The sequence below is a fragment of the Lepidochelys kempii genome, chromosome 14, assembly GCF_965140265.1.
Source record: "Lepidochelys kempii isolate rLepKem1 chromosome 14, rLepKem1.hap2, whole genome shotgun sequence".
In the NCBI taxonomy this organism is placed as follows: Eukaryota; Metazoa; Chordata; order Testudines; family Cheloniidae; genus Lepidochelys; species Lepidochelys kempii.
The window spans coordinates 14,854,876-14,877,140 of NC_133269.1; the positions used below are offsets into that span (position 1 = coordinate 14,854,876).

General features: G+C 44.8%; 2 protein-coding genes across 6 annotated transcripts in view; one reads left to right on the forward strand and one right to left on the reverse strand.

Annotated features, from left to right (window-relative positions):
• Positions 1-249: 249 nt before the first annotated feature.
• Positions 250-17,383, forward strand: NUP85 (nucleoporin 85). 3 transcript variants are annotated; one of them, XM_073311858.1, is made up of 19 exons: positions 250-410; positions 976-1,066; positions 1,727-1,889; positions 2,687-2,757; positions 4,549-4,592; positions 5,550-5,619; positions 6,731-6,852; positions 8,233-8,367; positions 9,010-9,132; positions 9,672-9,803; positions 10,255-10,361; positions 11,205-11,288; positions 12,309-12,374; positions 12,877-13,028; positions 13,130-13,247; positions 14,823-14,923; positions 16,211-16,362; positions 17,025-17,111; positions 17,202-17,383. In XM_073311858.1, exons 1-19 carry the CDS (start codon positions 378-380, stop codon positions 17,301-17,303), a joined length of 1,953 nt encoding a protein of 650 aa, XP_073167959.1. In that variant the 5' UTR covers positions 250-377; the 3' UTR covers positions 17,304-17,383. The 3 variants fall into 3 exon arrangements, with proteins under 3 accessions (XP_073167959.1, XP_073167962.1, XP_073167961.1); XM_073311860.1 differs by lacking the exons at positions 250-410; positions 976-1,066; positions 1,727-1,889 and adding an exon at positions 2,255-2,267; XM_073311861.1 differs by lacking the exons at positions 14,823-14,923; positions 16,211-16,362; positions 17,025-17,111; positions 17,202-17,383 and adding an exon at positions 14,336-14,537.
• Positions 16,210-22,265, reverse strand: part of GGA3 (golgi associated, gamma adaptin ear containing, ARF binding protein 3) — a 33,706-nt gene continuing 27,650 nt past the window's right edge. For 2 of the 3 annotated variants that reach the window (XM_073311855.1, XM_073311857.1), the window contains exon 17: positions 16,210-20,280. In XM_073311855.1, the coding sequence (XP_073167956.1) occupies positions 20,170-20,280 (111 nt within the window). In that variant the 3' untranslated portion in view covers positions 16,210-20,169. The remainder of the gene's footprint in view (positions 20,281-22,265) is intronic. The other variant, XM_073311856.1, reaches the window with a different exon arrangement.

Genomic DNA, 22,265 nt, shown 5'->3' on the forward strand with positions numbered 1-22,265 from the left:
TATACCTTCGCGGGGCCCTTCCGGAGCCCGTCGCACCACCGGACTGTCCAGTTCAGGGCCTCCCCAAACGCAACATAAAGCCCACACAGGGAGGATTTATCCCCCCCACACACACTTTCTAACACACACTAGTCCCCACCCCGTCCCCGGGAGCTGATCGAGAGGGGAAGCTTGAAGCAGTGAGGGCCCGGAGGAGTAGAGTTCTGCAGGCATCGCCAGGGCAGCCCCGAACCAGGGGCCTCTGTCTCTGCGCGGCGCCCGGCCTGGCGCCTGGCGTTGGGCGGGACTCCCTGGGTGCGGGCCATCTGTTGAGGCGGCGGAGCTCGTTCTCTTCCGCTGCCTGTCGCCGTCCCCGGCTCGGCGAACCCGCTGCTGACATGGAGGAGCTGGACGTGGAGCCGCCGCTTACTGTAGGGCAGAGCGAGCCCCCGTCTCCCGGGGTGGGGGCGGACACCCTCTGCCAGGAGCACTAGGGTGGGGGAGGGTACGGGCAAGGGGGCACGCTGGGCAGAGGGGAGCGGCTGTGCGGGGCAGGGAACTGTTGTGGCTCACTTCAGCTTTTCGACCTCGGGAATGTGCATTCCTGGTTGTCTTCCTTCATTAGCACAAATGAGTCCTCCCTCAAAAAGATGCAGGGATAATCGGAGCAGCACCCTTCTGCAGTAGATCTCAAAGTGCTTACAAGGGAGGGTAGTATCATTATCCCCATTTTACAGATGGGAAAACTGAGGGCATGTCTCTACTGCATCTGAGAACAAGACTCCCAGCCCGTATAGACAGACTTGTGCTAATGGGGCTGGGCCTAGTGTAATAAAAATGGCTGTATAGATGAGCCTGTGGACCGAAGTTGGGAGGTTCACTCCCGGATGAAGGGTAAACATACCCTAGAAGGGGAAGAGGAATCCTGTTTGCCTGTTCAATTCTCTTAGAGAACAGCTGCATTCTTGACAAACCCTCTGCCCTATTTCCTAACAGCTGATTCCTGGGGTGGACTCCAACAGGAAGCAAATGTGTTTTGCCTGGGGACCTGGAGAGATGCTGGTGTATGAAACTTTGTTCCCAAAAGGTGGATAACTTCTTTTTCATTCTTGAGTGTTTATCTTGGTGGATTTTACTAACTACTAATGCAGAGTAAATAGGGGTATGCCTAACCTCAGGTGTATGCCTAACCTCAGGTGTTCAGAAATTGTGAGTTAGGTCCCAAAATAAATTAGCTTAAAATGAGATATCTGAAAATAAATTTGGGGTTCTTTTTATTTGCCTTTCCAAGAGTTTGGGGTACTCTCAGATCATGTTCTTTCAAGTTTTCTGCAACATGAGAGCTAGAAACTTCCTGGGCAGTCATTTGACTCCAGGAATTGAGGCTTCAAGAACACCATCAAATGGTGTCAGAGTTGAGAATTCAGTCAGTGTTTATAAAGCATAGGTGATCAGACTTAAGAATTAATATATTGAAGAGATTTGTATTTGCATTATTACACACAAATTATTAGCGGTTTTTGTTGGAATTGAGTTTTACAGAGTGTTTGATATTTTATCAGTAGTTCTGTGCCTCTTGCCCTGTTTTTGTGCTGACTCTTAGACTTCTTACCAAACAAATTGCTAGTTAATATTTTAAGAACCATTACTGTAGGCTTTAACTTTTGAAGGGTTGAGATGGATTATCTGCATTAGACACTGCAGAGCATTCATTTGGTTATTTTATGGTTTACATGCTTCATTTCAGAACATGCAGAGAAAAGGCCAGGCTGCCCCAACATTTTCATTGTTCGCAAAGATCAAGATGTGTACTCGCAGACCTTACGCAAACTCTTCAATGAATCCCATGGGATCTTTGTTGGACTCCAGAGGAGTGAGGAAGAGTTGGCTGGGAAGTCAAGGAAAGCACAGTGAGTAAACAGAAATGATAGATAGTTTTGAAACAAACAGAGAACATGTCAGCTTCCCTGTCCCCCATGGAGAACTTGTCAATAGTGAGGTGCAATTCAGATAGTCTGTTCTGTGCTACTTAATAGTGGAGGGTGAAGGCAGGTTGGGAAGGGTTCCCTCAGATCTGTTTCCCAAATAGTGTGGTGTCCATGCATCTCCTTAGGTGGTAACCTTGTGAGAGTTATTAAAGGTACAGTTCATACAGTACATACCTGTGTACATACCTGTTGTTCATTTTCTGAATTTATTAAAGAAACATATCTTATCTTGATTGTTCCCTTTATTTATACCCAGTCTCCTTCACTGTTGATGGATACTGCCTCATCTAGAGACATGAGGTAGGAGAGCAACTCCCCTTTGACCGGTGTATTTGCCTTTTACAGATTGTCTTGTTAGGAAGCGAGGCAAGGTGATACAATAATAATTATACTGTGCAGGAAAGGACCAATATGTTGCTCCCCTTCTACCAAACATATGAATCTATATCCAATGAGGAAGATAATGAAACTGAAATTCTCTCAGCAGCTGATCCTCTGTAATATTGTGAAACTAATGTTTCCAATATTCATTTTACAAAATTAGGCCCCAATCCGGCAAGTAGACAGACCTCTTGGCTGTGTGGAGCCCCACTGACTTCAGTATAGTGCAGAAGGGGTCTGCCTCTGCAGAGAAACGTGCAGAATCGGGGCCCTATTAGCCTATAGGTACAAGCTAACAATAAATAAATCTCTAAAGAAAGCCTTTGTATTCTTGGCAGATTGGTTCGAGTGAGTAAAAACTACCGTTCAGTCATAAGAGCCTGTATGGAGGAGATGCACCAGTTGGCTAGTAAGTTCTCCATTTAAGAAGAGACTGTATTCGAGACCATAAAAATAACATTTGCAATTTGTTATAACTGCTGTAAAAGTGTTTTCAGATTTCAGTAACTGTTGAGACTGCAGTTTCACTCCCTTGGTGCCATGTCAATTTGTAAACCTAGGGAGAGACTTTGTGCATTATTTTTTAATTGAATTTTCAAAATTTACTCTTGCACTCACTTTTTAAGATTCTTATTCTTTCTAATTTATTTCTCTACTCTTTGATTCCCTCCTTAATCTTTTCAGCTGCTTCACAAATCTGATGTTTTTCCTTTTCTCAAGATGCTTTGTAATCTCCCACTTCTAACTGCCTCAAACAGTCATTCTTATTGTCCCTCTTAGAATGCCAGGCTTCTCATTATTTATTTGTCACTCCATTAATTTAAGATTCCTTCTCATCTTCTCTGCTGGGAAATGCAGCTTCTAACTCTTAGAGTCAGAAGAGTAGGTAACCATACTGGATCATTATTACAAGTGTAATGTCCCTGTTTTGTTGTCACTTTTAGGCAGAGTCTGATGACAGTTGGTTCCATCCTTAGTTAATAGGCTCTCTCTTGCATGTGGCACCCCATCTATAACTTTGCTGTCTTCCTTACTCCTACTCCTCTTGTACCGCTGAGCATCGTATATCATATATGTAATAATGACATTTAGCAGGACAGTTACCACAATCAATCAATGTTGAAATACAGTCCAGCAACCAAAATTGTTTCCAGATATAACATCATAGAAAGTCAGGTCAGGCTATGCGTACTACCATAATGAGAGTAGATGTACTACCTCATCAAATCCACTGCCTTGTGGGTAGCCCGGGAGGGTGTAAGGCTAAGGGAGCAACCCCTGACAGAAAAGCCCCACTGCCTTGTTGAGGAATGCAGGGCTATGAGAGTAAACTCAGACAGAAAATCTGGAGTGGAGCCCTAAAGGCGGTCGGGTACTAATATTTTAGTATCTTTCCGGCAACTCCAGCAGTAGATTGGGTACCAGATGTATTGGTTCTTCCTCTCATCTGGATTTACCGGTGATGTCGAGGAGGGTGGGGGGGGCTGATGCATGGGCAACTCAGGACCTCCATATCATCCGTCCAGGCTTGTCCCTGGAGAGGTACTCCAGCTTCACCTCGAGCATCGACACGACACGGGAGGCAGCAGTCCACCAGTTCTAAGCTCTTACTCGGTTGGCATAGATCAGGGGCTGTCTCCAGTGGTGGGAGAGATCATCATATCTAACTAGACAACCACCGCCCGCATACAACTGGGCAGTCTCCAGACAATAGGGTGTTGTCCTGCCACAGTGTGCCTGCTTTAATGGGTGCTTGGAGGTTATCAAAACATCTTTAAATGTAACCGATATGGCAAAGATTGTCTCTCTCGAGTGGGTCTCTTCAGCCACGATCGCAGCTGCCATAAAATCAACTGAGTAAATTCTTTACCTCTCAGGGGTGCATACCCCTGGTCTCTCGAGACTGAAGGATGCTTACTACTATAACATCTTATGAATATTATCTTTTCACAGAGCTCTCAGAATGATGTTATGCATTCTGTCACACTTATAAAAGAGATCAGAACTTATACAAAATTAATAAAAGGTGCTAAGTGACTAAGGAAATACCTAATAACATTTAAAAGTCTATGATAGCGAGACTGGAGAATGACCACACATATCACTGGATCCAAACGTGAAACTGCCTCATTTCTGAGCAGTGTCAGAGGGCTGGAAAAATGTTTTTGGGGTGTTTTGACTTCTTTCTCTCTTCCCTCAGTTTCTACCCGGGACCCTGAGCTGCAATGCCAGCACAGCACCCAGGTAATTTAAAAAACATTGTATTATGAAATCTAGTCACAACCGGAAAAAAAACCTATTGCCGGCAAATACACCAGGCAAGTGTGTTGTGACAATGATATGCTCTAAATCTGCTTCCTTAGTCTTTTGCGTTGGTGGTATAGGCAGCAATATGCTGCTAATGTTGCAAGAGACACAAGTTGTAGGAGTTATCTGAGAGCTGTGGTTGCTCTGATGTAATCTATGTATAGATCCAATTTTAGAGACCTCCGATACTGTCACCCTCTAACAAAGTCCAACCATGAACTAATACCCCAGCCTCCCCCCCTCCCCCTTAGAGCCTACCTCTCTGATGTCCCACCCCAAAACTGCTGAGGCCTGTAGCGAGCCTTGAAATCATGCACTTGAAGCAATAGTGGAACTATTGTCCAGGAAGAGTAAAGAATGCAAGCTGTGGCATTATCTTCTCAGCATTAATGTTGCCATATTGGCCTTTTCTCTCTATCATAACTTTTCCTTGGGTTATAAATTCAGATCTAAATTATCTTTATAGAACCAAAATAAACATTGTAGCTTTCAATTGAGGTCTCACTGAGAACCAAAATAAACATTGTAACTTTCAATTGAGGTCTCTTAGATTCCTGAGCTTTAATGTCAGAAAGAATTCCTGTACTATCTTAGTGTTGACCACAGATGGGAGATGTTTTATTTTAATGCGCAAGCAAAATATGGTATATTTTAATGTGCGAGCAGCATTGAAACTTCCTAAATCAAATATGTGGCCCAGTGTCTCATTTGACTACTGATCTTCTCTGAAATGTTAGTAAAACACTTCTGTCCAAAGTAGTAAACTTATCAGAGGAGTGGATAAGGAGGAAGGCTGATATTTGACATGTTGTGGTTCAAATGTCTCTTTGGTTGCTATGTTAGGAAACTCTGGAGTGATTGTTGCATGTGAAACCTGTACCTGTTGCTCCTCAGGTCTCTATTCTGTCCGCGATGGAGCTGATCTGGAACTTGTGTGAGATCCTTTTCGTTGAAGTAGTGCCAGGTGAGAATTGGAGTATGATGTTTTTGTTTGCATAGGTATTTGTTCTAGAAATGTATAACGTGCCCATCAGAACATATCTTGGCATGTCTCTAAAAGTCATACTAATGTTGCCAGGAAGTGGCAACAAACCCTACCCCTAATGCTTCCTGTCTAGGACAAGAGTTGTCTTCTCTGTCTTGCACTGTGCCCTAAACTAATAGAGCTCTTTCCCTTTTCTTTTCTGTTCCAGTTTTTGCCTTCCTCTGTACTACAGTGGAACTGGAGTGGGCTCATAGTACTTGAAATTAATAGAGAAGTGTGATATCAAACAGAATTTTTTTCTCAGGTTGTTGAATTTCAAGCATAAACAACCTCTAAGTACAAAATACTATTAAATTCATAAGCATAGACTATATATAAATGCTAAGTATCACTTACCCATTAGGGGCCACGTTCTTTGGTGCAGCTCCACTGATTTTAGAGTGTCTTCACTGACATCAGTTGAATTACACCAGGAGAGGATTTGGCCTAGGATTTCAATCCAAGTTACTTTTTAGGCAGTCAAAATATGTAAACATATGATGCCTATTCACTCACACATTCCAGAAGAGAGGTTCTCAAACTGGTTTGTTGAGAGTAAATGAATTACCTGGTACTAGTTTTCCTCCTCGTTTCCAGCGAAGAGAGAACAGATTGGAGAGGAAAATAAAATGAAGAGTAAAACTATGTGCCTCATGTGGCCAATATAAGATTATGATAATTATTCATCTTCTTGTTTTTGAAGTGCCTGTGACAAGTGACAACAATGTTGTTAGCTAGCAATCTTAACTAGCTTTGTTTTGTCTCTGTGTTATGGAGCAGGTTAATAGACAAAGGAGCAAATCCCCTTTCAGTCTGTAAAATTCTGAGTTTGTTAATTTGGCAGCAGCCTGCTGTTCTTCCAAGGCCTTTGGTGGATTGAGCCTGGCAGATAAAAATCCTATGAATGAGCCAGAGGACTAGGTAGACTTGTCCTCTGCTTTTGCCTGCGGGAAATATATTATGAAACTAATAATGTTAGAATCTTAAAACAACAGGGATCGAATCTTAAAACAACAGGGATCTGATGGAGAGATGTATTCTCTGCCTACAGCTGGTCATCTCCTGCTTCACCTTCTCGACTGGGTTCGTCTTCATATTTGTGACGTAGACAGCATGGTCCGTGAAGTTCTGAGCAGTGAAAATCCATCAAAACATAAAGACTTCTGGAATGCTGTGAGTAAAGAAATTAGTGCTCTCTCCATCAAAGGAGTTTATACATTTGCATGCGTGTTCTGTCCCTCCTTCCTCATGAGTGGCTTTGTACACTAGATTGCATCTCAGAAACTCACATTTGGCAGAGTTGCTAAAGCCATCATGAAGACTGTTACCTTCACCCCTAGAGAGGATTTCAGATCAAAATAGAGGCCAGGGCCAGCACAGTATAGGGATATGTTATAGGGCCACCCCACCTGGGGTGCCCTCCTGCAGCAGGACCTGGCATGACAGGTCCGTCCATAAAAGGACCAGTCTCTTTCAAAGTCTGATTCAAAAGCCCACCTTTAGGCATAATTAATTCCTGCACATATACAATAGTCTACAGTATAAAACCCTTCTCCCTGAAATCCACAAGTACAGCAGGTTCATAGCAGTTTTTCATGCCCCCTCCTGGGACACCATTTCCAGCTCACCCTCTTGAGGGAGAGTCCATCGCCAATCTTCTCTGTCTTTTCACCCTTATTCCAAGGCATCACTCTCCAGGCTATCCACCTGAGAGCTCCCAGTGTCAAACTTCCCCCCATGATGCTTCTCTGATCACTCCAAGTCTGAGAGAACTCCCTGCAGTGTTCCTCCCATGCAGGCCTCCCTGCCTGAGAGTCCTACCCATGCTCAAGGAATGTCCCTGCAGGACCAACCCCTTGTTCTGGGTGTGATTTCCCACAGTTCTCCATTCAGGAGTGTTGCAGGGGGTATTCCTGTAGTGTTTCATTCACCCCAGTCCCCCTGCCTGTGAGTCCTGCCCTTGCTCCTAGGATCCACCCTCCAGCATCAACCTTCTTGTTTTGGGTTTGGTTTCTCCTAACCAGGGCTGGTTCTTCCCCTGGTTCCTAGAGGCCTCTGCATGAACTGTGCTGTAACTTGGCAGGGGTTCCCCAGCTTTGGCCAGTCCCCACCACCAACATGCTTTACCTTCTTCCCGCTGGTTCTGTATACCAGCTCTCCTCTGCTACTTCTTTTTCTGTCTGGGTCTCTCCTCCCCAAGCAATTCTCATCTCCCTCTGTCTTGTCTCTCTCAGGCTCTTTTCCTGACTGATTCCTCCACTGTCTGTCTCTCCATTTATATGATCCAGGTGCATTTAAACTCAACTGGGAAGCAGCTGAGGAGTCATGGACTCTCCTCCCTCTTAAAGGGGCCCTTCACCCTGTGCCAGGAGGCTTGTGCTGCGCACGCATTTGAGTTAACAGGATCTGTAGTTTAAGCACTTTTGGCTCCTTTAACTTTTCTAAGCCACAAATGTTAACTCAGTTAAAATTCACCTTTGGTCTGATTCTGCATGAAGGTGGTGTCTCAGCATTGCTTCTGCTTGGTGCTCACAACTGTGGTGGTTTTTGCAGGTGGACATCTTCGTGCTGCAGGGCCGGATGGATGATGCACGGCACTTACTCTCTAAGGAAGCCAGTGCCAACCCCACGTCGATGGGCATGTGCAAAATTCTGGATGACCTGATGAAGAAGATGCCCATTCTTACTGTATGCATGCAGCAGCTTTCTCATACAGTTCCACTGGGGAATAATGCATGCAGTGGTCTGTAGTGGGGGTGGCATTTGTAGTCCACTCTGTATCATCTCACCTGTGGGCCACTATAACATAACATCCTGGCCTACTGACTACTAAAATGTCTGAATTCTGACGCCTTCTGGCTGAAACATACATGTTCTATAACAACCCAAAAGACCCATATGCAGGGAGAACGGCATATTATGTTAAAAGGTAACATGGCCTTGGCGGTGATTCCTGTTCTTACTCAACGCTGGGGAGGGGGAGTCATTTTTCTAGTTCTTCAGAATGTTCCAATTGACAGCTCTTATACAACCTCCCAGAGAACTTTCCTTGTAGATTTCACCCGCACATGCTGCAGTGGTCTTTTCATGGTGAAAAGGCAGCAGATGCTACATTGTGGTCCCCTGTGGGTTCCTGTACATTCTGTCACTTTGATATTTAAATGGCTGAAATGATGGAGAAGCTTGGTAGCAGCACACATCAAAATCCTTGCCGGGGGCCAGTGTTTTGTTCTGCCCATGAAAGTCTTGTTTGAGAGTCACACTGAATGACCATTGTAGAGGTTGGACTTTGCATTTGCTTTATGGTATGTATGTATCTTCCCGGTTCAGATTGGCAACACACAGACGTTGACTGAGATGGAACTGAAATGGCAGCATTGGCATGAAGAATGTCAGCGGTACCTCCAGGATGGGACCTTTGCTTCTAATCCCCACATGGAGTCCATCTGCAAGGTGTGTTGTGGCTGGGAAGGAAGGAGGTTATGGTCACACATTGGAAGGCACCAGTAGCCATCCACTGGGGATTGGGAGTGCTGTGTGGACACAGGTACGGTTGGTCTGCTGGTTAAAGCAGGAAATCTAGAGTGTTGGACTCTGCATGACTTTGGGCAAATGGCTTCCCCTTATTTCACCTCTCCATAAGTCGGGCAGCAATGCTGGTTATAGAATTGAGCTCACAGGCATGTTTCGAGGCCTGATTAACTGTTGTGAAACACTTTGAGGCTCTCTGCTGAAATCTGCTATCCTAAGTGCAAGGTTGATACCATCAGCTCAGACTCTCCCCTCAATACAATGCTTTGGTCAAGGGCATGCCCAAGAGCTGCTGTTCTTTTCCTCTTAGTTATTTGGTTTTAATTAAGTTGTTGTTGATTGCATGTCCTGTTAAGGGCGTGATGCCAAGAGAAGCAGAGCTGAGGGATTAAAAGGAATGAAGCTAGTAATGAAGATGTGAGTCTTCGGGGGCTTATGGAGGTGTTTCTCTTTTGTGCTAGATCCTGCTGGGAGATGAGAACACCATACTGGAGAAGAAGGAGCTCATGACTACTTGGTACCACTTTCTGGTCACCCGACTTGTCTACTCCCATCCAACTGTGAAGCCAGTGGAACTTCGCTTCTACGCACAGGTAAGTCTGGGGTTATTGCATTCAAACCACATTGGGAGGGCTGAAATTTTACAGGGCCCAGATACTTGTGTGATTTTCCTACAGAGTTTGAAAGTGGAACAGCAACCTGCAGGGAGTTTCACACATGTGCTATGAGTAAAAAATTTGCAGCTGACCAAGAGTTTTCAGTGTGCCATGTAACTGGTTCAGTTTCTACGTGAATGTTGCAAACTGCAAATACCTATGCTAATTTCCTTAAGTCATAGCGTTGAATCTGTTCTAGGAAAACACAGATGAATCCTGTTTAACCCTTTCAGTCACTTTTTTTTGTTTATCTCTCAATCTCCCCCCCCCCTAATTTTTTTCCAAAACGGTCTAAATAAGGCTGATGCAGCCAAACAAATTTCTTCTCCTGCACTGTCCCCATGGCCCTTTGCATTGACTGTGTCTTGTCTTTTTGGGGCTTCCACAGTCTAGCCTGAACCTGTTCCTGGGAGGAGAGAGCAGCCCTGAGCCTCTAGACAGCATCTTAATGGCAGCCTTTGAGTTCGAGATCCATCAAGTGATTAAAGAATGCAGGTTGAGTTTTAGTAAGACTTTGACTTCTTGGTTATACAGCACTGCTTCTCTGTGCCTTCAGTCCAACAGCAAGCTGGCATCTCTTGTGGAGAGGAGTCTGCCTGCATGTGAAGATATGTGCACATAAGAAGAATGATTGAGCCTTTCTGATCTACCTTTTAAAGACTTTGGCAAGAACACCTAAGGCCAGACAGCAATTAAAATACCATTCCATTAGGTCTGTGACATAGTGTCACTCGTCTGCAAGCCTGCTGGGTTAGGGCAGTGTGTTGCTTCTATGACAGTCAGAAATGTTGCCAGAAAACATAACATGTCACTTGTCAGTTACAGCAGTGTTTCTCAAACTGGGGTCTGTGAGGGTACTCCAGGGGAGTCTGCAGGCCCCACTGATCAACTCCTCACTCTCTCCCAGCGCCTCCTGCACCCTGGGGAACAGCTGTTGAACACTGGGAGGAGCAGGGATGGGGCATGCTCATGGGAGGGGGGCGGAATTATGTCTGGGACCACCAGCCCTGCTGATCAACTCTCCTCTCCCTCCCCCCCCCCCCGTGCCTCCTGCACACCAGGGAACAGCTGTTCAGTGGTGTGCAAGAGGCACTGGGAGGGGGAGGGAGGGACGGGGCATGCTATGAGAGGGGGCAGAAAGAGGGGGAGAAGAGGAGGTGCGCGGGGGGGGGGGGAGGTGGGGACTCGGGGAAAGGGATGGAGCCTGGGGCTGAGAGAGGGGCTTGGCGATCTGTGAAAAATTTTAAATCAAAATAGGGGTCCTCGTCGGGTTGCTAAAGTTTGAGAACCACTGATTAACAGGCTGATATTTTCTTCCTTTGTTTTTTGTAAATGCAGCATCGCCCTGAGCAACTGGTGGTTTGTGGCTCATCTGGCTGACCTGCTGGATCACTGCAAACTCCTGCAGTCTCACAATCTCTAGTAAGTGCCTCTGCATTGTTTACTCAACTGTCCAGAGGCCAGAGGTAGAAATAAGGAGTGGTGATAGAAGGATAATGTAGTATTTTCTTGGTGAAGAACCACATATCAGAGATTCAGAGAGAGGGGATGTGCTGTATATTCCAGTGAAACCTGTGGAATAGAGAGGAAAATCCAAGTGCTGCAAGAAGTAATGTTGCAGGAGAGAATGCCAACCTGCCACACCTCTGAGTTGATACTGAACCAGCGCCTCAGAGTGATGTTAGGGTCTTCTGTGCTGATGGCAGTGAAGTTTTTCCAGGTGAACTATAACTGACTGGTTATTAGAGATCTCATGGCACATTTTGAATGAAGTAGGAGTATTAATCCTCTTGCCTTTGCTAAATTCCAACTTGAGTAATTGCGTTCTATCTAAATTTCGCTTGCAGTTTCAGTTGGCTAAAGGATCTTCTAAATTATTTTTTAGCTGTGGAATGTTATGCAACAGCTGTGATGTCTCTCCCAAGAGGTGGCCGATTTTCAGTGGAGTTTGTAAACCACACTCAGATACTCTAGGATGAAAAGTATTTATTAACAATAGCTTCAGCAGAGTCTTTTCATTGAGATACAACCTTGCAGCTGTTAATGGGTGTGTACTGAGGGATCCCACTACAATAAAAAACCTTGATGTGCATGTGATGTAAAAAAATAGACTAGTTTAGAGACTTCTTAAAAAAACAAAAACAACTTGTAGCCTGGACTGTGTGAGACACTTAATAAATTATCAAAAAGAAAAGGAGTACTTGTGGCACCTTAGAGACTAACAAATTTATTTGAGCATAAGCTTTCATGAGCTACGGCGCAGTAGGTCTCGAAAGCTTATGCTCAAATAAATTTGTTAGTCTCTAAGGTGCCACAAGTACTCCTTTTTGCGGATGCAGACTAACATGGCTGCTACTCTGAATCCTGTCATTAATAAATTAGGTAATCACATGGTAGTCTGAGTATACGTTAGGATTAAAATGTGTTACTTTTCTGTTGCAGTTTTGGTTCCAATATGCGTGAATTCCTCCTGTTGGAGTATGCCTCCGGGCTCTTTTCCCATCACAGGTAACAACTCCTTCTCTGCTTTCAGATACCAGACTGACATTGGGCAACAAAAGAGAAACCTTCATGTTAATGATGTGAAAGGCAGCACAATTAAGTGGCTCGAGTTATGGAAAGGGATATCGATCAAGCTGTTTGACAAAGCCTTTGGGCTGCTTCTGCTAGAACCATGAATTAAAGAGGGAAGAGATCTATTAGAGTCCATCAAGTCCCTATACCATAGTTTTAGTGCTTTGTCTTTTCTAGTTATAAATGTCACAACCCAAAGTGTGCAGAGCAGCTGGTGCAGGCGGCGGTATTCCAGAGCGGTTACTATAGGATCAGTACTAGATAAAAAGTAAAAGCCAATTTAAGTCTCAAAGATGAGTGACCTAATCAGGGGTCTCCTACAGAGTGTTACTGTTCTTAATCTGGACTCAAATCCCTCTTGTGACTATAATAAAGTGCTTTAATTGAGAGTTCTCCTTAGAAGGAACATTTGACCTTTCCCTCCCCTCTTTTGTAGCCTGTGGCAGTTGGGGGTAGATTATTTTGATCATTGTCCAGAGTATGGCAAGGTTTACCTGGAGCTTCATATTGAGCGAATCCCCCTCAACACAGAGCAAAAAGCCCTCAAGGTGCTGAGGATCTGTGAGCAGAGACAGATGCACGAACAAGGTGACTAACTCTTCATGACATTTCCTTGCCTTATAGTGGCCTGGGTGTAACTACTAAAAACTGACTCTCCATTTCTCTCTTCTCCCCACTTCATCCCAAAGTTCGCAGCATCTGTAAAATCATGGCCATGAAAGCTGTGCGGAACAATCGCTTAGGCTCAGCACTGTCCTGGAGCATCCGAGCCAAGGACGCAGCGTTTGCTACGCTCATATCGGACAGGTGGGTCTTTGTTCTCTGAGCAGAACCTTTTAAAGACATTGCAGTAATGGTTGGGGGAGGGGACCACTGTCCTGAGAAGGCTCTTCTGAAGGCTAGTTGAGACAATCTGTTTTAGAATAGAACCTTCCTCCCCTTAGGACAAACTAGTGCAGCACCTGTGCTAGTGAATTAAATTCTTGATCCCTTTCAGAGACGAAGGATTATGCAATGTTTGCAACATCCTTCTTCCTTAGCTCTTTCTCTTTTCCTTACCACTCTCCTCCCCACCTTCTGCAATCCTGAGAGGACAAGAATAGGGAGATAAGACCTACAGATTGACTTAATCTTAGGTAACAGAGGAAGTTAACCTTATTTCACAGAGATCCTAGTTTTGAACTGAATAAACTATTCAGCACTTAATCTTGTGGGCAGTGAGGGGGCTGTACGGGAGGAGGAACACCCTACTAGTTTGAACACAGGGCTGGGAGAAAGGAGATCTGGTTTCCATTTCTGACCTGCTCTAGGCTTCCTGTGTGATCTTTGACAAGTCGTATCATATACCTGCCTCATTTTTTACAGCTGGAGGAAATGGGGAAAGTACCCGTGTCTCAGCTAGGATTAAACTGTAACTTTGAGATCAGTGGGTAGAAGATACTCTAGAACATTAGTTCCCAAACGTTTTGCTAAGGTGACCCACAAACTGCATTTTCTCTTTTTTTTTTTTTTTTTGTGATCCATCATTACCTACATGCGCACTCTGCCCTGCCATCGCAATCCTAATCCTGGGCAGCTGGGTGGCACTGCAACCCTGTGTGCCAGGTCACAATGCCCCAGAGCAGGAGCTGGGCCCAGCCCCTGGGACAGGAGTTGACACTGTTGGGCGAGCGTGGGGCAGGCTTGATCTCCAACCTACACTCCTTGGGGGCCACCCTGCTCTCTGGGCTGGGAGAAGTGTATGTTTGCTTAGTGTCCTGCGACCCATCTAGAATCTTCCCACAACCCCCAGGACCCATTTGTTTGGGAAAAACTGCCATAGAAGCCCAAGGTATTATTTCACATTTCAGGGCTGAGTAACCTGAGAAAGGAGTGCTATTTTTGTCTTGTTTTAGGAGGGGGAGGGACTCTATTTACTTGAACAGAATGTGGAAGAAAACCAACCCAGGAAGCAGGCACTGAAAGCAGCAGCATAATAAAGGCTCCACTGGAAAAACTCTTAAGACTTAATTTGCTCCTGCTGCTTATCACCTCTTCTGTGCAGCAGAAAAACAAAGCCTTTGTTATGAGCTGGCAGAGCTGTTTATGCATCTCTTTGCCTCAGGACTGCTTGCTGTGCTGCTGCTGTTCCACCTTTGCTTTGAAAAACAAATCCTGGTGACTGCAAATATCCTGAACAACAACAGAAATAAAGGGTGCATGGACGGGTGTATTAAACATACACAGTAACATCTGAATGGGCCCTGCCTCCGTGGACTGGTTTTGGCTCTTTGGGCAGGTGATTAAAACAGAGTGACATTGGGTAATTAAGCTTCTGGGAAGCGTAGGCTGAACCTGGTGAACACCAGTCTCTGACCTCCAGCGTGTGCCACTTCCCTGTAGGTTCCTGAAGGATTATTGTGAGAGGGGCAGCTTCTCAGACCTGGACCTTATCGACAACCTGGGGCCCTCCATGCTGCTCAGTGATCGGCTGACATTTCTTGGTAAGAATCTGCTGCCTGCAGACCCTTCCTAGAACTGCTTTAGAGTGGTGGTCACCCTGCAACCATTTCTCTGGAGCTGCTACTGGTTCTCTTAATTTCTTCTCCCCTTTACATCCTGAGTCCATTAGAGATGTCAGGGAGAGAGCAAATTACTGGGTGTGCTTTGGGGTGCCATCCTCTCGCTGTTGTTGGCAGACTGTTTTACCTCAAACTGCATTCGCAGAAGGTCTCTGATGTTCCACCGTTTGTGCCGGGCAGTCTAGGGCTCTGGGATTTATAAATCTAAACTAAAGTCTAACTCAGTAAGCATTTAGTTTTCCCATCTAGCGGTGCTTCCTGTGAGGAGTTAGTGATCAGAACCTGGAAAAACGTATGTGCCGATTTTCCTAGATCCACACAAGGGCAACCCCCTTGTGCTAATTACCTTGCCCATAGGGTAGTTCTGCCCACTACTCAGAGCTCTCCAGAGTACATTTCCGCAGCTCTATTTGTTCCGCATGGAACTCCAAGCTCACAGTGAGGAGGAGTTGACTCCATACAGGAACTAGGGGGCTGGCCCTCTGCCAAATAGCACCGGAAGGGCTCCATCCGCTTCCTTTGTATATGCACAACTTCTTTCCCTTGGTGGCACCAAACCATACGCTGTCAATACCTGCCTGTCTTTTGGTGAAATCCCTTCCCTCCTCAATTAACCACTTCACTTCCTAGGTGTCAGATCTTCTCCTAACCAGATCCTGGGGGTTCCGAGACTTGCAGGTTAACAAAGATCTAAATTTCCAATATAAGCAATCAGAAAAATCAATGCTTTCCGGAAAGCCTTTCAAACCCTGTTATGTTCTAAAGCAGGTCCACAGGGCAGAGGCCCATTTCTTCCCTTGCAGGCCACTTTTAAAGGAAATGGTGACTTGCAGAATGTGTTTGATTTTAAAACTGTTCTCTGAGCTATTCTGGAAGATGCTGCACAGACACTCGCTATATTGCCCTGAACAAAACTGGGGTGTTGTCCTTTAAGCAGGTTCAAGTGGTAAACATCAAAAAAAGGCAGTTTTCCTTCTGTCCTCACCCAGTATTTATTAAGCTATTTGGATGTATAAATTGTACAAGATTCCAGCGTCCCTCTTTAGCCCAGACCTGCCAAAGGGCCCAGTCTTCCACCCATTTAAGTTCTGGGAGTTGTACCACAGGCTTTGTATTAGCAGGATTACCCTCTTATTTTTTTTGTAACCAAAGCCTGGGATCTTCTGACTGCAACTAACGTTTTACTCCCCTCGCCCACCACACGCACAGGGAAGTACCGAGAATTCCATCGGCTGTATGGTGAGAAACGGTTCTCTGAAGCTGCCAAGCTGCTCCTGATGCTGATGACGGCTCGTATTGCTCCGTGTTCCTTCTGGATGACCTTGTTAATTGATGCTCTTCCCCTCCTGGAGCAAAAAGAGGTGAATGTGGGTTCTGATGCAACGGCAGAACCACCATACTTGTTGACCCACAGGCACCCCTCTTTTTCCTGACTGGAAGTAGGTGTACACAAATATGACAGGGAATCTCAGAACTACGTGTCCACCCCTCATGACTGACACAAGCGACTCTCCATACTTCTCATGCAAATGAGTTAGATTTGGCTGTTCAAGAAATGTGTGGCCATGTGAAAGTCATGGCCAGTGGTGGCGAGGAGTATGCAGAGGCACTTAGGACAAAATTAATCTCTGATGCACATCTTGTGAAATTCTTATGTTTACACTAGGATTGCAGGTGGTGAGGGATAGGGGTGTAAATCAGCACTAAATTCAGCCCTCTCCTTTCAAAGTAGCAGACTCTCAATGCATTGTTGAGGATTTAGGTTTGCTACAGACTTGCCCAGTTGTTTTTGGTGCTTGAATTTGGGATTTTCCAGTGTGCATTCCTCTGGCTTACGGTCCATCCAGAAAAGTACAGCCTTACAAGTGCAAGACCCACGATTTACCAGGTGTTAAGTGGTCCAAATGGAGTCATGGGCATGCAGAAGCATTCTCCAATCGTTGACCTATCCCTCTGGAGCCTCTCATTCTGGATCTCCTAGATAAGTGGTTAATGTTTTAAGCAAACAGTCTCTTTCCCACAGGTAATATTTTCAGCAGAGCAGACCTATGAATTGATGCGCTGCTTGGAGGACCTGACAGCTGGAAAGACAGACAACCAGAAACTCCAGGTAATGTTGGCCTGAGGTCAACTGGATGATTCAACTGGGGTAGCATGGGAAAGAGGAAGCAAGTCTCCATAAAACTATTCTTGTTTCTAGGTTGATGACTTTGAGACCACCAAGGTGGAAATCCTGAGACTTGCTCTTGCACGAAACCTTGCCCGAGCTATTGTCAAGGAGGGTACGTTGGAAGGATCATGAGAAGGGGCTACTGAAGTAACTGTGGCATACTGTACATAAAACTGACTGCTTTTCTAAGAATAAATGTCTTGTTTTGCATATTTCTAGCTGTTCTTGTGCCAGTGTTGTTTGTCTTCTCTAAATGTTGTTTTAAATGACAATGAACATGTAGGAAGTCTCCTCCCACTCCACATTCCTTTAGTGATAAACTGTCCCCAACATGCATTCTGTGGCCCTAGATTCCTGTGAAGGATTTGGTTGCTATAAGTCAGCTTGCAGGGGGATGCTTGCCCGGCTTACCTACATGGTTAGTCAAGTAGCTAAACGTGTAACATTTGCCTCTGATACCATTTCAGTTGTGTCATCTCTTGTAACTAGAACTGAATTTGAATAGCCCACCTTTCAAACCTGATGGATGTAGCAGACACCACCTCCTTGGGGTTGGTGGATTGAATCTCTTGGCTTCCACAAACGGCAACCTACTCCTTAGTTTGTCACAAAGTGTGGCACACAGAGCAAAGTAGGGAAAACAGTTTATTTAACATGCAGCAAAACAAATGCATTGGAGACATATTTACAATGACGGCTCAGTATGAAGCTGCAACCTCAACCTATGAACAAGTAACATTCATAAATAGTTTAATTTCCAAAGCTTGTACAATACTTTTCCCCGCAGTGAGACTATGGTACTTTGCCCTTTGACTGTACAGCATGGGCACTGTGGTGCCGTTAACAAGGAGGATGAAGCCATTCTGCAGAAAGCACTTGTGCTCTTCTGATTTCCTCACAGCCACCGTGAGAGTCACGTCTAGGCATCTAAAGCAGTGAAATCTGCTTCCTAACAATACGTTACAGCACCTGGGCAGACTTAAAGAGCTAAGCGAAGCCCCTAAATGTATTGTCTACAATGCCAGTGAGGCCCACGTTGAAAGCAGAAAGACTGTTCCTTGCTCACCACCTCTTTCCATCAGTTTAAGAACACAGCTGCTGCTTTTTTTTCAGGATCCAGGAGCATCTTCCACTCAAAGACAAGTGAGGAGGCCACACGCCTTGGTCCTGAGTGCCAAACCAGTGCTGACATTCAGCGAGCTGAGTTTGGATTTTTACTTCTACACTTACCTTTCAAGGGCTAGTGCCCCCTTCGCATCAGGGCATCTGCTGTGTCTTTCACGTCTCCTTGTGGTTCGTATTTCTCACTACTCTGAAGAAAAACATGGAGCCACAGTGGAAAGTATAAGATGGCTAGAAAGAATTCTGAGCTCTACTTACAGTAATGTGTTTTATAACCTCCACTAAATCCAGCAGCACTTCCTCATTTTAGCTTTATTCTTATAAGAGGCTGGAGTATCTTCCTGCTGTACTGAGTCTGGACAGTCAGGCTGACTATTCCCTTCACCATTTAAGAGCGGTTTGCCTGTACCTTGCACTGCTAGAAATACTTTGTCTAGTGTAATTAAGTTTCCATACAGCCACCCCACATGCTGTCTTCACAGGAGTGTAAGGTTACAGACTTAAAACAGGAAAAAATGCTTCTTTAAAACAATTTGCTAAAAGGTCACTGAAGGATTGTGTAGGTTTTAAATTAAGGGGGGGGGAGAGACTGCTGGAATCAAACTTTCAGTGTATTGAACTACGTCTCCTAAGTCATGTAGATAGCGGGCTCACTCGGCTGAGCCCCATGATTTAAAAATACAGTTGGTTTTCCCCGTGTGGAGACAATTGCACTGAGCCACTTAATACTGGGAACAAATAAAATAGGGTTCTAAACCCAGCAGTGCACTGTCACAGCCTCGTGGATTCTGCCTTACTTTCGTCAATCTGCTCACTTATCATTAGATGTCCTCTAGCTCTACTATTTACATCTTGTATTCCTAGTCTTTTTGAGAGAACACACTATTCAACTTTAATAATAATAATACCGCCTGCACAAGGGAAACTGAGAGGCTTTTCTCCGTACCCCTGGTCCAGCCTCTGCACCTGATTAGTGGTTGCACTGAGGCTGCTGCACTGTAGTTGCCATCCTTTATCAGTGTAACCTATGCTGCCCACGCAAAGACAACTGGAGCCCTTTGGCCCTGTTGGTTTTACCTCCTCGCTACACACATTTCCTCTCCCCCATACTATGGAATGTGATGAAGGCAGAAGAATATTCAGTACAGGCATGTGAGTACAAAAATTAGCACAAGCTGCCTGGAAGACAGACAGTGCAGAGGCAGCTGGAAGTATAAAATAAAAGAAAGCAACTAAAGAGAGTGTCACACAATGCACAATTACTGTCTGAACGGGCAGCACTGGCTTAGGCTGGCCCTTGGAGAGGAGAACAGAGGGGGCAAGAAGTGTCATTTTACTGTAAAAAAACCCTCCCATCTTGGAGCCAATGGTTACTGCACAGCATGCCTAGAAGGTTCAGTTCTGGTGTCAATGAGACAATAGCCTTAGGGCAGGCACAGACATTAGGGTTCTGCACCAAGGAAACTCGGGATGGCATCATAACCCTACCAGCCTGTAGGCATCTCTGTACAACAGCAAGGGAGGAAGCCAACCAGTCCCCTTCTGGCTACAGGTCTCCCTTGCAGAACACCATAATTTCAAGTTTAATAACAAAGTGGAAGATAGAACCAGATTCACCCAGAGACCAAGATAAAGCAGCCAGCAAAGCCTCTCTCTGGCTGCCACTCAGTTCATTCTTGGCATAGATGCCCCGGGCCCACTTCAACCCGAGGTAAAACATTCCAGACTAAAGCTACAAGCGAAGTGGTCAGGACATGTAAACAAAGCTAAACATCACCAGTGGATAGCATGTGTGCCCCTTCCACGCCACATTCATTTCAGTCCCTTTGGGATCCTTGCCTGGTCCTCTCATGGAGACTGTGGCAGACTCGCTGGGTCATAGATTACCCCATTGATCTACTGGGGGAAACTGATCCACTTCCCCAACTTCTGTGCTGGGCTGGTCTCCCAAAGTGAAAGTCAGTCTGTACCTCAGCCTCACCTTCTCCTGCAAGGAAGAAGAAAAACAAGATGTTAAAGTAGCAGCCTGCCTTGGAGCAGGAAGGCCATGATATCAGTAGCAGCAGGAGAACAATGGTAGTACTTCCAAATGACACACTTCTCTGTAATAACATTTTAGAGCCCACAACAGCTCTGTCTGGACACACCATTTGGGGTAAGGGGCCAGCATATGTTAATGGAGCATTTCTGGATACTTAATAAGGCTGATTTATTTATTCTTTAGTTTGTAAATATGAGAGATCCATCTCTTGGAGTGAAACAGCAGAAGAAAAGCACTTACATTGCAATACAGATTCATTGTATACACTGACCAGCATTCGTAGTTCAGCTGCTTCCCAGTGATCCTACTGAACACATGCTTTAGTAGTGCTAAAAGAGTATGAAGCTTCAAAACAAAACTATACTGCAGGATGTAGAGGAAGGATAAAACCTGACAGATTCCTATTCCTTAGAGAATGACCCGGGGAAAAAGAAATCTGCCTTCCCCTGGTTACATGGCTTTTCTAGATATTCCACAAAGTGAGTTTATAGAAATCCAACAAAACCCCATTATCTTTGTACCTTGGGATCCAACACTTTTTAACTGATGCTGTAAATGCCACTTTTACCATAATCTTCAAAAATAGTAAGTAGCAAATGTCCAGGTTATCTGAAAAATCAAAAGACTACTTGAGTTCAGACTCTGAACTTTATATACTCTAGCAATGTAGGGCTGGAAGGGGCCTCAAGAGCTCATTGAATCCAGCATTCTGTACTGAGGAAGGACCTAGTAAACCTAGACCATCCCTGAGAGGTGTTTCTTCCAACCTGTTCTTAAAAACCTCCATTGATGGGGATTTCACTGCTTAGAAGCCTATTCCAAGACTTAACTACCCTTACAGTTAGAAAGTTTTTCCTAATATCTGACGTAAATCTCTTACTGCAGATTAAGCCCATTACTTCTTGCCCTACCTTCAGTGGACATGGAGAACATTTGATCACTGTCCTCTTTATAACAGCCCTTAACACATTTGAATACTGTTATCAGGCCCCGCCTCTGTTTTCTTGTTTCAAGACTAAGCATGCCCAGTTTTTTAACGCTTCCTCATAGATTGGCTTTTCTAAATTTTTCATCATTTTATTGTTCTCCTTCGGATTCTTTCCAATTTGTCCACATCTTTCCTGAAGTGTGGCACCCAGAACTGGATGCAGTACTCCAGCTGAGGTCTCACCACTGCCGAGTTGAGAGGAAAAAATTACCTTCTGTGTCTTACATACAACAGTCCTGTTCATGTACCCCAGAAAAATAGCAGCTTTTTTTCCACAACGGCATCACATTGTTGGCTCCTATTCAAAATGTGATCCACTATAACCCCCAGATCCTTTTCAGCAGTGCTACCACCTAGCCAGTTATTCCCCATTTTGTAGCTGTGCGTTTGATTTTTGCTTCTTAAGTGTAGTACTTTGCACTTGTCTTTATTTAATTTAATCTTGTTCATTTCAGACAAACTCTCTCAATTTGTCAAGATCGTTTTGAATTCTAAGCCTGTCCTCCAAAATACTGGCAACCCCTTCCAGTTTTGTGTCATCTGCAAATTTTAAAAGCATACTCTCCACTCCATTATCCAAGTTATTAATGAAAATATTGAATAGTAATGGACCCAGAACTGACCCTTGGGGACCCCATATGTGTCCCCTCCCCAGTTTGACAGCGAACCATTAATAACTACTATTTGAGTATGGTCTTTCAAGCAGTTGTGCACCCACCTCACAGAAAATTAATCTAGACCACATTTCCCTAGCTTGCTCATGAGAATGTCATGTGGGACTGTGTCAAAAGCCTTACTAAAATTAAGATATACCATGACTAATGCTTCTCCCGCATGCACTAGGCCAGTAACCCTGTCAAAGAAGGAAATTAGGTTGGTTTGGTCTGATTTGTTCTTGACAAATCCATGCTGGCTATTCCTTATAACCCTATTACCTTCTTGG